The sequence below is a fragment of the Buteo buteo genome, unplaced genomic scaffold (assembly GCF_964188355.1).
Source record: "Buteo buteo unplaced genomic scaffold, bButBut1.hap1.1 HAP1_SCAFFOLD_204, whole genome shotgun sequence".
NCBI classification, from domain to species: Eukaryota; Metazoa; Chordata; class Aves; order Accipitriformes; family Accipitridae; genus Buteo; species Buteo buteo.
Window position 1 is genome coordinate 2712 of NW_027439368.1, and position 12338 is coordinate 15049.

The 12338-nt window shown below is 53.0% G+C and overlaps 1 protein-coding gene across 1 annotated transcript; it reads left to right on the forward strand.

Annotated features, from left to right (window-relative positions):
• Nucleotides 1-211: 211 nt before the first annotated feature.
• LOC142028236 (electroneutral sodium bicarbonate exchanger 1-like) lies at nt 212-11679 on the forward strand (the record flags this gene model as incomplete). The annotated part of the gene is made up of 19 exons (XM_075022207.1): nt 212-346; nt 815-950; nt 1166-1326; nt 2261-2446; nt 2555-2643; nt 2776-2933; nt 3312-3399; nt 3905-4168; nt 4287-4300; nt 4634-4808; nt 4945-5078; nt 5621-5825; nt 5909-6076; nt 7900-8013; nt 8169-8513; nt 9132-9383; nt 10190-10258; nt 10801-10974; nt 11074-11679. Coding segments are annotated over 19 exons (3053 nt in total), but the record flags the coding sequence as incomplete, so codon positions are not given.
• Nucleotides 11680-12338: the final 659 nt, after the last annotated feature.

A 12338-nucleotide genomic window follows, 5' to 3' on the forward strand; every position in this document is an offset into this window, starting at 1 on the left:
TTTTAGATGACCCAGAGCCAACACTTGTTGTTGCTGTGTTGTTGCAAAGCTCGAGTAAAATAGGCTTGGAAAAAAGGAGGTCCAGTGAAAATAACATTCAGGGAAGCTGGCGTTGCTCCTGGGATATATAACCGTGGCTTAGCAAGGCACCGGCCACCTCAACCATTGCCGCAATGCCGAGAGTGCTGCAAAAACCGCTGCTTTTTCGCAGGCCACCGGACCCTGTACGTGGGCGCGCGGATGCCACTGGTTAGGCAGAGCCACCGGCATCACCGACGCCACAGCCAGAAGCATCGGGAAGGGGAACGGGAGAAGGACTCTGCCCCGATGGAGCAGGGCTACCACTGTAAGTCCCACCGCGGCATTTGCTAAACTCCTGGGGGCAACGTGGGCGCTGGGGCCTTCTGCAAGCAGGTCCCCGTGGCTAGTTTGAGTGAGTTGCTGTTCTTCCGAGGGAAAGTGGCCGTATTGAGCAACACCCTCTTTTTCCCAAGTTTTCTTTTTTTTTGTTGTTTTTTTTTGTTTGTGTTTTTTTTAATGCAGTTAAATGCATAATGGGTTTAGGCTCGTCTTCCTTAGAGGGATCCTGGCTTTAAAAATGGCAATGTGGGGAAGGAAAGCAGCCCATCATCATGCAGAGGTGGACTAGATGCTTCTCCTTCTCCACGGCTCTGTGCAAGCCCAGACAGATGCAGAGGAGAGGGGCCAGCCCAGTGTTTATGGCTGCACTGGTGCTGATGGCCACTTTGCACGTGAGCGTGACGAGCTGTGTTCAGGCGCAGTAACGGGATGGGTCTTTGCCTTCTGCCCCCAGGCTCCCCGTCCCAGCGGGTGCAGTTCATTCTCAGGAGCAAGGAGGACGAGCAGCACCTCTCTCACCACTTGTTCTCCGAGCTGGATGAGATCTGTGTAAAAGAGGGCCGAGATGGCGAGTGGAAGGAAACGGCAAGGTAAATCCCTGCTGCTTGGCTGCGGTGGGAGAGGAGTCCCTGCACCGGCAGCGCCCGTGGGCTCTGCTTTCTCCTCTCCAGGATGCGAAGCTTTTGCAGCTGCAGGTGGCGGCACGAGGAGCCTTCTCCTCTTGCCACCCCGTGGCTCTGTCAAAGGGGTTGCAGAGCTGGGGCTGTTTTCTTGCAATGGGGCTGATCGCACCCGATGTCCGCAGGTGGCTGAAGTTTGAGGAGGACGTGGAAGATGGTGGCGAGCGCTGGAGCAAGCCCTACGTTGGCACGCTGTCCTTGCACAGCCTCTCCGAGCTGAGGAGCTGCATCAGCAACGGGTCGGTGCTGCTGGACATTTGTGCCAACAGCATCGAAGAGATTGCAGGTACCATGGGCGCTGCATCCCTCCGGGAACGGCCGAGCTCAGCTCGCCACGGTGCTCTTCACTCCCAAATCAAACCCTGCCCCAATGGCACGTCCTTTTCCAGAAGTGCCACTGTGTTTTTCTCATGAGCTGTTTTTGGATGTAGACTGGGCATGCAACAGTCGCACCGTTTTTTTATTCCAATGCGGGGTCCTTTTGAAAGCAGTTTGTGGGGTTGGAGAAGCCACTAGAGAATATTCTGCAGCCAAAAAGGAGCGTGTGTCAGGGCTTAGCAGGCTGCTCTTAGAAATACAGAGTCTGCGTAAGAGCTGAACCTCCTTAAAGGAACTATTTCTTACAAGCTGTTTCCTCGCATTCTTTTTTTTGCTTTTGCCTTAAGATCCAGCATGTAAGAGTTTTAAGGCAGAGTTTATCTGGCGATGACCAAGCAGTGTATTTCTGTGGGGAAGATACTTGAAGTTAATTGCAAAAGCCGCTTTGGAGAAGTTATCTTTGACTGGCGGCAGGTCTCCATTCAGCCCTTTCAAGGGCTGGAGAAGTCGGAGCCGTTCTTAGCACGTTTCTCCCTGGGCTCGGCAAATTGCACTCGATCAGCACGGGAAGCTCTGGGAACATCTGTGCTATAGATCGCTTATAATTTGGGTGAACGTGTAGAGTCAGAAAGGCCAGGTCGGGCAAGAAAATTGTGTCATTTAGAATGGGAAATATTTATCTTAGCGGAATGATGAATAAGCACTTGGATGCCATGTTTCTTAGCAGAAGAAAATTCTCGTTTTGGCTGCAAAGGCTGAACATTATTAAAAGGCCTTGCTATGCAAGGCTGAGCCGGCATTAGGGTGCAGCCTGTGTGGCACAGCCTTCCCTGGGGGCTTTGGGGGTCGGGACTTGTTGGGGTTTCTGCTCTGATGGCTTTGTTTCCCTTTGCCATCCTCAGATACGATCCTGGCCCAGCAAGAACAGTCCACGGAGTTTGACGAGCACGTGCGGGCGCAAGTTCGAGAAGTCCTTTTGAGGAAGCACCACCATCAGAACGAGAAGACAACCAACCTTCTGCCCGCTGTCTGCTCGTTTGCTGATGTGAGCAAGAGGCAGTCAGACCTGCACCTCCTCTACAAGCCAGGTGAGGCTTTCTGCAGGGCTGTGGCCCCATTAGACTTGTCCGGGCAAAGGAGAAGCGTCCCAGTTGCTCCTCGTCCATCTTTCTGAGTGTCTTTCTTTTTCCTACCAGCCCAAACAATCACCTCTTGTCCTTCTCCCACCGCTGCAGAAGCTAAAGATGGGGTGAACCCTGAGAGCAGAGCAACGGATTTAAGCAAGGTGAGACACTCGTAGCTTTCTCACGCCTTTAGGGCCAGATTTGCTCTTGCAAACTTGGCTGGAGAGTGTGCTGCAGAGCGCTGTGGGCTTTGCTTTTGGGGTAATTGCCTGAAAATCGCTTGTCGTGCCCAGGCGGAGCTGCACTTCATGAAGAAAATTCCCACCGGGGCTGAAGCATCCAACGTGCTCGTAGGAGAGCTGGATTTCCTTCACCAGCCCGTCGTGGCATTTGTCCGCCTGAGCCCGGCTGTCCGCCTCTCGGGCATGACGGAAGTTCCCATCCCAACAAGGTGCGAATGAGAAGCGCAAATTTTTTCCGTAAAAAAGACACCCAACCAAAGATCGAGTTGCAGGCATCAGTTTGGTGTCCCAAGGGAACAAGGCGAGTGGGAGGGGGAGCAAGCACGTTTCCCCCACCCACATCTCCTCGCCTTCGTTTCTCCATTCCCTGCTGTAGCTTTTAAACCCATCGGCCAATTGTAATGAAAGTTGGCCCCCAAATGAAATTTGCCGTCGGTTTTGAAGAATTTCAAATTCATCGTGGCGTCGCTGAGCCTACGTGTCCCGTCTTGAGCCACGCTCCGGGCTGGGAGCTGCCAGGGCTTTCCTTGGGTGCTCTTGGAGCAAGGACACCTTCTTCTCTCTCTCATTTTGTTTTTCTTGCCCAGGTTCCTGTTTGTTTTGCTTGGACCAGAAGGAAAAGCCCATCAGTACCATGAGATCGGCAGGTCCATGGCCACTATCATGACAGATGAGGTGCGACAAGATGAGATAGCTCCGGGTCATTTTTGCCTTTCTTCAGCTCTCCCTGTCTCTGAAGTAGTGAGGAAGAGGATTTGCTGTCCCAGCTGCCCGCAGCTCTCCAAATAGCCCAGCCCTCTTTCTCACCCCGAAGCGAACACGCAGATTTGCATCACCCCACATCCTGGAGGCTGAAATCCCACCCGGGGTGCATCCTGCATCTCATCCTTCTTGCCGGGGTCCCCAGCACGCTGTCCCCAGTGGTGGCATTGCCAGGGCCAGTCAAACTTCTCTTGCTCTTTAAGCAGAAGGGTATGGTGTGCCATGGGGGACGGGGGCCTCGTGGGGGAGATGATTACAAATGCCCTGACGCACAGATTTTTCCTTTTGGGGGAGTATTTCCTGCCCTTTCCAGCAGGAAATTTTGGGGAAAAAGCCTTGCGTTTAGCCAAGAGCTTATTGCACTGGTTAGGACCTCCGAGCTGGGTTGTCCTCTCACCAGGTTGTCTTCTCTTGGCAGGTTTTCCGTGACGTTGCCTATAAAGCCAAGAACGGGGCTGACCTCGTGGCTGGCATCGACGAGTTTCTGGATCAGGTCACGGTCTTGCCGCCAGGAGAGTGGGATCCATCGATCCGAATCGAGCCCCCGAAAAACGTCCCTTCGCAGGTGGGAGGCGCGAGGGGGATGGGCAGGACGGCTGGGGATGCTGTTCAGGGGCCCAAATTCACAAGGTCCCACTCTGACACAGTCACAGAGCCAGACCAGAAGCAAAACAAGCCAGCGGTTACAAGTCCATAGCTTTATCTTACTTCCATTTTAACAGGAAAAAAGGAAGATGCCAGGAGCTCTTGACGACAGTGCTTCTCACAGCACGCTGGAGAAACACAGTGGCCCTGAACTGCAGCGGACGGGAAGGTGGGAGCTTTAATAGTTTGGGTTTTTTTTCTGTTTGCTTCTCAAATCTGAGCATGCACCCTCCCTTCTAGCAGGTCTTTGGGGTTAGCTGGTTCAACGAAGGGGCTCCGCATTGCCAGCTTGGTCCCCTGGGCTGGGCAGGGGGGAGATCTGGGCAGCTGGGCTCAGCCCCAGCCATCACCATTGCACGCAGGTTTCCTTGATTTGGGAGGAAGGAGAGTGCTTCTTTTTAGCCACGAAAGTGACTCCGTGCTTCTGATTGCCCTTCTGCAGCAAAGCAAAGTCACCGTGTTCCTCCAAGAGAACAGACTCTCTTCTTTTTCCTTCCTGCAGGCTCTTTGGAGGTTTGACCCTGGACGTGAAGCGGAAAGCCCCGTGGTTCTGGAGCGACTTCCGGGATGGTCTGAGCCTGCAGTGCCTGGCGTCCTTCCTCTTCCTCTACTGTGCCTGCATGTCCCCTGTCATCACCTTTGGGGGACTGCTGGGGGAGGCGACCAATGGCCAGATAGTGAGCACGTCTCTCTGTTGGGGAGCATGGGGGAGGATAAAAGTCAGGCCAAAGTCCTCGCTGCAGTGAATCGGCTTTGGTTTTTGTTTCTCCCTAACGATTTATTTACTCACGGCTGCCTCTCTTCCCCGGACAGAGTGCCATGGAGTCGCTGCTGGGCGCGTCCATGGCCGGCGTGGTGTATTGCCTCTTTGCCGGCCAACCTCTCACCATCCTCGGCAGCACCGGACCCGTCCTCGTGTTTGAGAAGATCCTCTACAAATTCTGCAAGTAAGGCTGGCTGCCGCAGCTGGGTGCTGCGAGAGCCTTCAGAAGGGGGCAGTGATGGAGAAAAGATGCTTTGCTTTGCTTTTCTGTTTCTTAGGGGTAGTTGCTAGATTTTAGTGACAGTCCTTTTGTTGCTATGGCTTTGATGGGAGATAAACCACCCTTATTGCCATAAGGTTTATCATTAAGCCCCAGCTTGCTGGCAGCAGGTGACTGGGTGCAAACCCAGCTGGTTTCAGTGTCAGGGCATCAGGGTGATGTGGGAGAACACCACCTGGCCCAAGAGGGACCTGACCTCAAGCAGCCTCCAAGGTGTTAACACAAGATCCTTGTTCAACAGTGGTAACTAAATAATTGGCCTCTCCTCCTGTGGGTCTACACCCTGCACCACAGCCCCGAGGCTCTCTGTAGTAGTACATGGAAACTGCATTTCCCATCCGCAGCCTTGACACGCTCCAGAATTGCTCCCTGTTTTCCCCGAAGGCAGGCATGTCTCAGGGCCTCTTGCTGGCCTTTGCAGCCTTTGTTTCATTTTGCTTTCCCAGGGAGTACACGCTCTCCTATCTGTCTCTGCGGGCGTGCATTGGGCTGTGGACCGCCTTCTTGTGCATAGTGCTGGTGGCCACCGATGCCAGCTGTTTGGTGTGCTACGTCACCCGCTTCACGGAAGAAGCCTTTGCCTCCCTCATCTGCATCATCTTCATCTACGAGGCTCTGGAGAAGCTGAGTCACCTGCGAGACACCTACCCTGTGCACATGCACAGCAAGCTGGACTTCCTCACCAGCTACTAGTGGGTTTTTTTCCCCCTGAGAAAGCTGCTGCCCCTTGGCAGGAGCTGCGGGCTGCACCTCCATCGCCTTTCCCTTACCCCTGTCTTGGCTTCTCTCCTCCCAGCTGTAAGTGTGAGGCACCGACCCATCCCAGCAACGAAACGCTGCGTTTCTGGGCGAGCAACGGGATCAACGTGTCTGGCATCGCCTGGGAAAACCTCACGGTGACCGTAAGTGCCCCGAGCCACTGCTTCCTCGCGCCGCGGCCACGGGGTCCAGGGGCATTTGCATGGTGCAAAAGTCAGAGCCCTTCAGGGAATGATGGGCTTCAAACTGTGCTAGTGCTGCTCGGAAAAGTCCTTGCTTAAATCTAGCGTGTGGTTTGTTAAAACCGCTTGGTCCTCGGGAGGAGAGTCCACCTTGTCCCAGTCTACCTGGTCCCCAACGTTGTGGGTAGGTAGCAAGTGTCCCCCTCAAGCCTGTTGCCGGACAGTATTTCTGACTGGGAGGAAGGTTAAGTAGTGGGTGGTTTGATTATTGTAGAAGTTGTAGGTAGGACTTAAGTTCATGCTTGAAAGGTAGTAATTGGCCTCCTTAATGGGTTCCTAGTAACTCTGGGCCTTGCTTTCTCGTTCAGTGCTGTCTGTAGGTACATGCATAAATTTGCATGTCTGAGCAGCCTCTCAGGCTGTTGTTGCTGGAAGCAGAGCCCGGGCCTAGGGCGGCAGGCTCTTATGGTGGCCTTCATCCCCTCTTGGCCAGGTTCTGCGAGCCCTCCCCTGGGAAGGGACGATTTGTCTCTTCTCCTCCTTTCCTACCATGGTTGTCTTTAGCCCTCCTTCCCTCTTCCCTCTCTCTCTCTCCCCAAGAGTTTCCAGTGTTTCCTTCCCCTCTGGTGTCTTCTTTAGCCACGATTGCTCGAATGGCAGGCAGAGGATGTGCCGAGGGTGCGTGGTATGGTGTCCCCTCACATCTCGTTTCTCCGCTCTATAGTTCGATGTGTCACTTGTTCAGCTGCTGCTGCTCATTACATATAAATCTCCATTGGCAGGAGCAGTTAGAGGGTCGTGGATCTTGGACCAAGATCCTCAAAACCCCCTAGCTACGCGAGGTTTCCCTGCCGCACGTGCACTGCCTTTGTGTCCTGACGCTCTGTTTCTCCAGGAATGTCGGCATTTGCGTGGGGAGTTTCAAGGACCTGCCTGTGGACGCGACGGCCCCTACACGCCTGATGTGTTCCTCTGGTGCTGCATCCTCTTCTTCGCCACCTTTGCCCTGTCAAGCTTCTTGAAGAAGTTTAAAACCAGCCGCTACTTTCCAACCAGAGTAAGTAGAAGATGGTGGCCAGCGTCCATCTCCACACTCGTTTCCCAAAATGGCTTTCCTGGAGCACTAAGCAGTATTAGCCCCGCCATGGTCAAGCTGGGAAACGTTGGCCTTGCAGGCCAAGCTCTCCAAGAGCTTGGATGTCCCGCACTCATTTCCGTGAGTGCAAAATCATCGTAGCATTTCCCACCTGCCTCGCGATCTGCCCCAGATTGAAGATTTTTGGGGTTTGATTTTTTTTAATTTTTTTTTTTTTCCCCCTCCTCAGGTAGTAGGAAGTCAGGTTTCCCAAAGTTTTGGGGGTTGGGGTTGTGGTTTTTTTTCCCTACCTTCTGCGCATTATGTGCTCGAGCGGAAAGTAGATTCGAATGAGGAGGTTCCTTTTGAGGACTAAAGGATGCCTCAGTGCCTTGTTGCCGTTGTAGCTGTGAGTGTAGCTGTAGTGGCAGACATCTCTTTTCTTATTTTTAATATTATTATTATTATTTTTAGGTTTTGACTTAAACCAACCCTTGTCCGCCTAATTAAGCTTTTTTTATTATCTGACACCAGATCTCACGGGGACAAACACAGCAACAGTATCTAAGCAAGGGATCAGGCTGCATGTGCTCAGAGGGGTGGTGGGATTTGGTTAACCAGCCTGAATGTTGTGGATGTCCGCAACTCTTGCATCTCACGTTACGGCCCTGTTTGCCATGCCCCTTTCACCTCTGGTTTCTCGCCCCAGGTACGGTCCACGGTGAGCGACTTTGCTGTTTTCCTCACCATCGCCATCATGGTGCTCCTTGACTTTGTGGTTGGGATCCCATCGCCAAAGCTCCAGGTCCCCCACACGTTCAAGGTAATGGGGTGTTTTGGCACGTGGGGGTGCCACAAGGTGATGCCGGGGCAGGGCAGGGCTGAGTCTGGAGGAGATGCTGGTGGTGTGACCATCTCCTCTTCCACCTCCAAGTGCCTTGCTTCCTCCTGGCAACGAGAAGATGGCCCCAAAACTAGATACCTACAGGAGAAGTACCTAGAGGTGCTTGCAAAGAGGAGACTGGCACTGCTGAAGCCCACGGGAGAGGGGGACATGAAGCCAGGGCTGGGAGGTGCTCTGACACAGGGAGGGAGGGGAAAAGGAAAGCCAGTGGAGTGCCTGGGCTGGGAGACGATGCTGATGTGTGGGCTTTGTTGCAGCCTACCAGAGACGACCGCGGGTGGTTCATCAACCCCATAGGACCCAACCCTTGGTGGACGGTGTTGGCTGCGCTCGTCCCAGCTCTGCTCTGCACCATCTTGATATTCATGGACCAGCAGATCAGTGCCGTTATTGTGAACAGGAAGGAGCACAAGCTGAAGGTAAGGGCCTGCGAGAGATGACCCCGGCCCCAGCCCCTTCTGGGCTGCAGGTCTGGGGAGAAGCTCTTATTGCCGATGCTTTCTGAAGGCATTGGTTTGGGACAAGGTCAGGCTGCGTGGCAGGATGCTCTCCTGGATTAACGATGATGCAGGGAGCAAGTGACAGGGCAGTTCAGATGAGCAACCTTTTGGAGGAGCAAATTAATCTTGGAGCAATATGGAAGCGCGTTTTTGTTTTGAAACGGCAGCGGCAGCAGGTGCGGGGAATGCATTGTTTTGATGCGCTGCCAGGGATAACTCAGAGTCACACATTCCTCGCAAGTGGTAGAATTTTCTTTGTGAGTGAAAAAAACGGTTTGGTGGTTTTGGGTTGTGGGTGGGTTTTTTTTGGAGAAGTATGTATCGCACAAGCTCCCCATATCCCTTGTGTCTGAACTCCTGCCAGATTTTCATGCCAGGTGCTTGTGCAAAGCCTGCGTACACCCTTACTTGCTTCCATTTCTTGTTTTAAATTCTGAAGAAGTTGACCTGTGCTCGAGCAGGGTTTGAGTCTGACTTGCGACGTTATCCTTGCTCTTGTGCTATGGGATGCTCTGTTTCTTGTTTTCCTGCCTGCAGAAAGGATGCGGGTACCACCTGGACCTTTTCGTGGTGGCCGTGATGCTGGGGGTGTGCTCGGTGATGGGGCTGCCCTGGTTTGTGGCTGCGACCGTCCTGTCCATCACCCACGTGAATAGCCTCAAAGTAGAGTCTGACTGCTCAGCTCCAGGAGAACAACCCAAGTTTCTGGGGATACGAGAGCAGAGAGTCACTGGCTTGCTGATCTTTGGGCTCATGGGCTGCTCCGTCTTCTTCACTTCCGTGTTAAAGGTGAGAGGAAAATGCAAACCACCCGACAACCGCGAGCTTGTTGGAGGTTACAGAAAAACAGTCCCCTCTCTGCAGGCCTGAGTAGTTAGTTGTGGAGCGGAGGAGGAGGGGGTGATCCCAACCCTTGGGGCTTGACCCACGGTGGGAACCAGCCTCGGTTAGGCTTTGCAGCCCTTCGGGCCCCCGTTTGGTGTGCTCGAGGCAAGCGAGCAACGCAACTGCTTGAATTTTCGGGTGTCTTTCAGGCCCGCCCATGTTTATGGGTTACAGCTGAGCATATTCAGACCAGCACGTCTGCTCTCTTTCAAACAGGCAGCCCTTTACGGGCTGCAATTTGCTCCCCAAATGCCCCGGAGCAGCTGTTCCCAGGAGCTAAACACACTGAGGTCATCCCCGTGGGCTTCCTTGCACGTTCCTCCCACAAAGTAATCTCGTCTCTAGGCTAAAAGGAGGCCTGTGGCCTTTGCCTGTTGCCCCAAGATTAGGCAGAAGTGTTTTTCTACCGCCACAGAATGCGGCATAGGGTAGCACGGGTGAAATCGCCTATTTTCCTCCAACCTTTCTGGAAAATAGGAGTATTCTGAGGAGAGGTAACTCCAAAGTTCAGCCTAAAGCAGAGCCTTAGCTCACTCGTGCGCACAAAATCTTTAATGGTTAAAACCTGACCCATCTGTAAGCCTGAATGGAAGCTGGAAGGCTTCAAGCAATTTTAGGCAGTGCCTGTGGAAGAGGGTGGTAATACTGAAAATGCAATATGGAGAAAGAAACGATTGCATTCTTTTTTTTTTTTCTCTTTTCCCCCCCAGTTTATACCAATGCCTGTGCTTTATGGCGTCTTTCTCTACATGGGTGTGTCGTCGCTCAGAGGAATTCAGGTACGGACTCTTTTACAGCGTGCGGCATGTCGTTTCCCTGGTATTTTGTCTCCGTAGCAGCAGGGAAAAAAGCAGTGGCATGGGAAAAACTTCTTGCAGAGCAAGCAATGAAACTCTTTTGTGTAAGAAAAAGATTGGTGGAGGCACAGGAGGTATATAGGGCTGGGAGGACCAGGCAAGTTCAGCGCTCTCTGTTTCAGGGTTTAGGGCAGGTCAGTGTTTGGTTACGTGAAAGCGGGGGAATTCAGTGCAAAGGGAAGGCAGTTTCTGCCACTGGTGGAAATCCTCGCTGGGGGATTCAGTGGGCCGAGAAATGCTAATAATGGAATGGCACGGAATAGTTGCCGTTTGGTGGGCAGCTCTCAGGGGCAAGCCGGTTGATAGATGGAGCGAAGGGAAAATGGGTGCTGCTCCCAGGAGGAACGCGGTGGGATCCAGGATTTCTGACGGCAAGCGAGATGCTGCAAACCGCCTCCACGTCTCGAGAGGGCCAGAAACTTGCCGCAGTCCCAAGGCGGCAACCTTTCCCTTTTATTTTGCAGTTCTTTGATCGCTTGAAGCTGTTTTGGATGCCAGCGAAACACCAGCCGGATTTCATCTACCTGCGGCACGTGCCCTTGCAAAAGGTGCATTTGTTCACGGTGATCCAGCTGACCTGCCTCGTCCTGCTCTGGACCATCAAGGTGTCCCGTGCCGCCATCATCTTTCCCATGATGGTAAGAGCTGCCGCCGCTCAGCAGCGGGGTGTTTGCAGCGTTGGAGTGAGAGGTGGCATCGTCTCTGAGCTCACCGCATCTTCCCTCTTATTCGTGAAGGTTTTGGCTCTCGTCTTTGTCCGGAAAGCGATGGATTTCTGCTTCTCAAAGCGCGAGCTCAGCTTTCTGGATGACCTTATGCCAGAAAGGAAGAAGAAGTTGGACAATGCCAGAAATGAAGCCAGAGAAGAAGAAGAGGTAAGGCTTGCTGGGTCCTCGGGGCTGGACACCTCCGTCGGGCTGTGAGGTTGCCTGTTTCTCTTACAGCTTGTCTGGAAACGTTGGGGGAAGATCAGCACTCAATCGAAATAGATCCCAATAGCCTGGATCCCACGTTGTAACCTTTGTTTCCTCAAGTAGCAGTGAGCTGAACGCTTGAATACAGGTGTAATTTTTAAAACGAGTCGTTTTTCACAAAGGTCATTATCATTACGATGATTATTATTAGAAGGTGCTGCTGCTGCTGCTGGCAAGATTTGCTCATAATCGTGTTTTGAACACCCAATCCCCCTGCCCCAAAACCTTTGGAGTGAACGGTTTCTACCCTGCTGCACTAATACCTATAGCTGCCAAGGGGCAGAAGGGGAGGGCAGACTGCTAACTTTGTGCTGGGCATTCAGCTTATCTCCACTTTGACCAAAGACAGAGAACGTGATTTGTCCCTTTTTTACCTCAGGAGTCCAGGAGGGCGATGGAAGCTGCTGCTGCTGCAAGTTCAGTTCAGCTGAACGTGGGGAAGACCAGTGACATGGATATCCCAAAGCAAGGCAGTGACAGGTAAAGCCCCACCAAGCGCTAGGACCCCTGGCAAGATTAGCTTGAAGGGGTTTGGCAGAGTTTTCTCCACTTGCCTCTTTGTGGGGCATCCCACAGAAACCAGCAGGCAGCTTGGTGGGAAAATCAAATTCGGGGGCAGGGCTGCAGGAGGTGATCGCAGGGCTCTGACCCCAAGCAGAGTGGCTGCAGCACTCGCGTTTGACCCCCAAACCTTGCATCATCAGCGCCTTTACGGTAGCTGGAGTTCCTCATACTTACACATGAGGAGTTGCAGGCGTGATCTGTACCAGCAGTGGCTTAGGAACCCGGACCAGGGCTAAACCCCAGCAAGAGCCTTTGCACAGAGCTGTTGCTCTGCAGCTCCCCAGCTTGCCTCCCAAAACTCCTCATCCAGCAAAACCTCCCATGCTTATGCGCAGCTTTGATTCTCGGGGCTCCGCTGTTCCTCTTGCTGATGCTAATGCCCTTGGTGGCATCAGTTCCCATAATCACGGATTGCTGTGTAAAATATTTATTGCAGGACTGATCCTTCTGAGATTATTATCCTG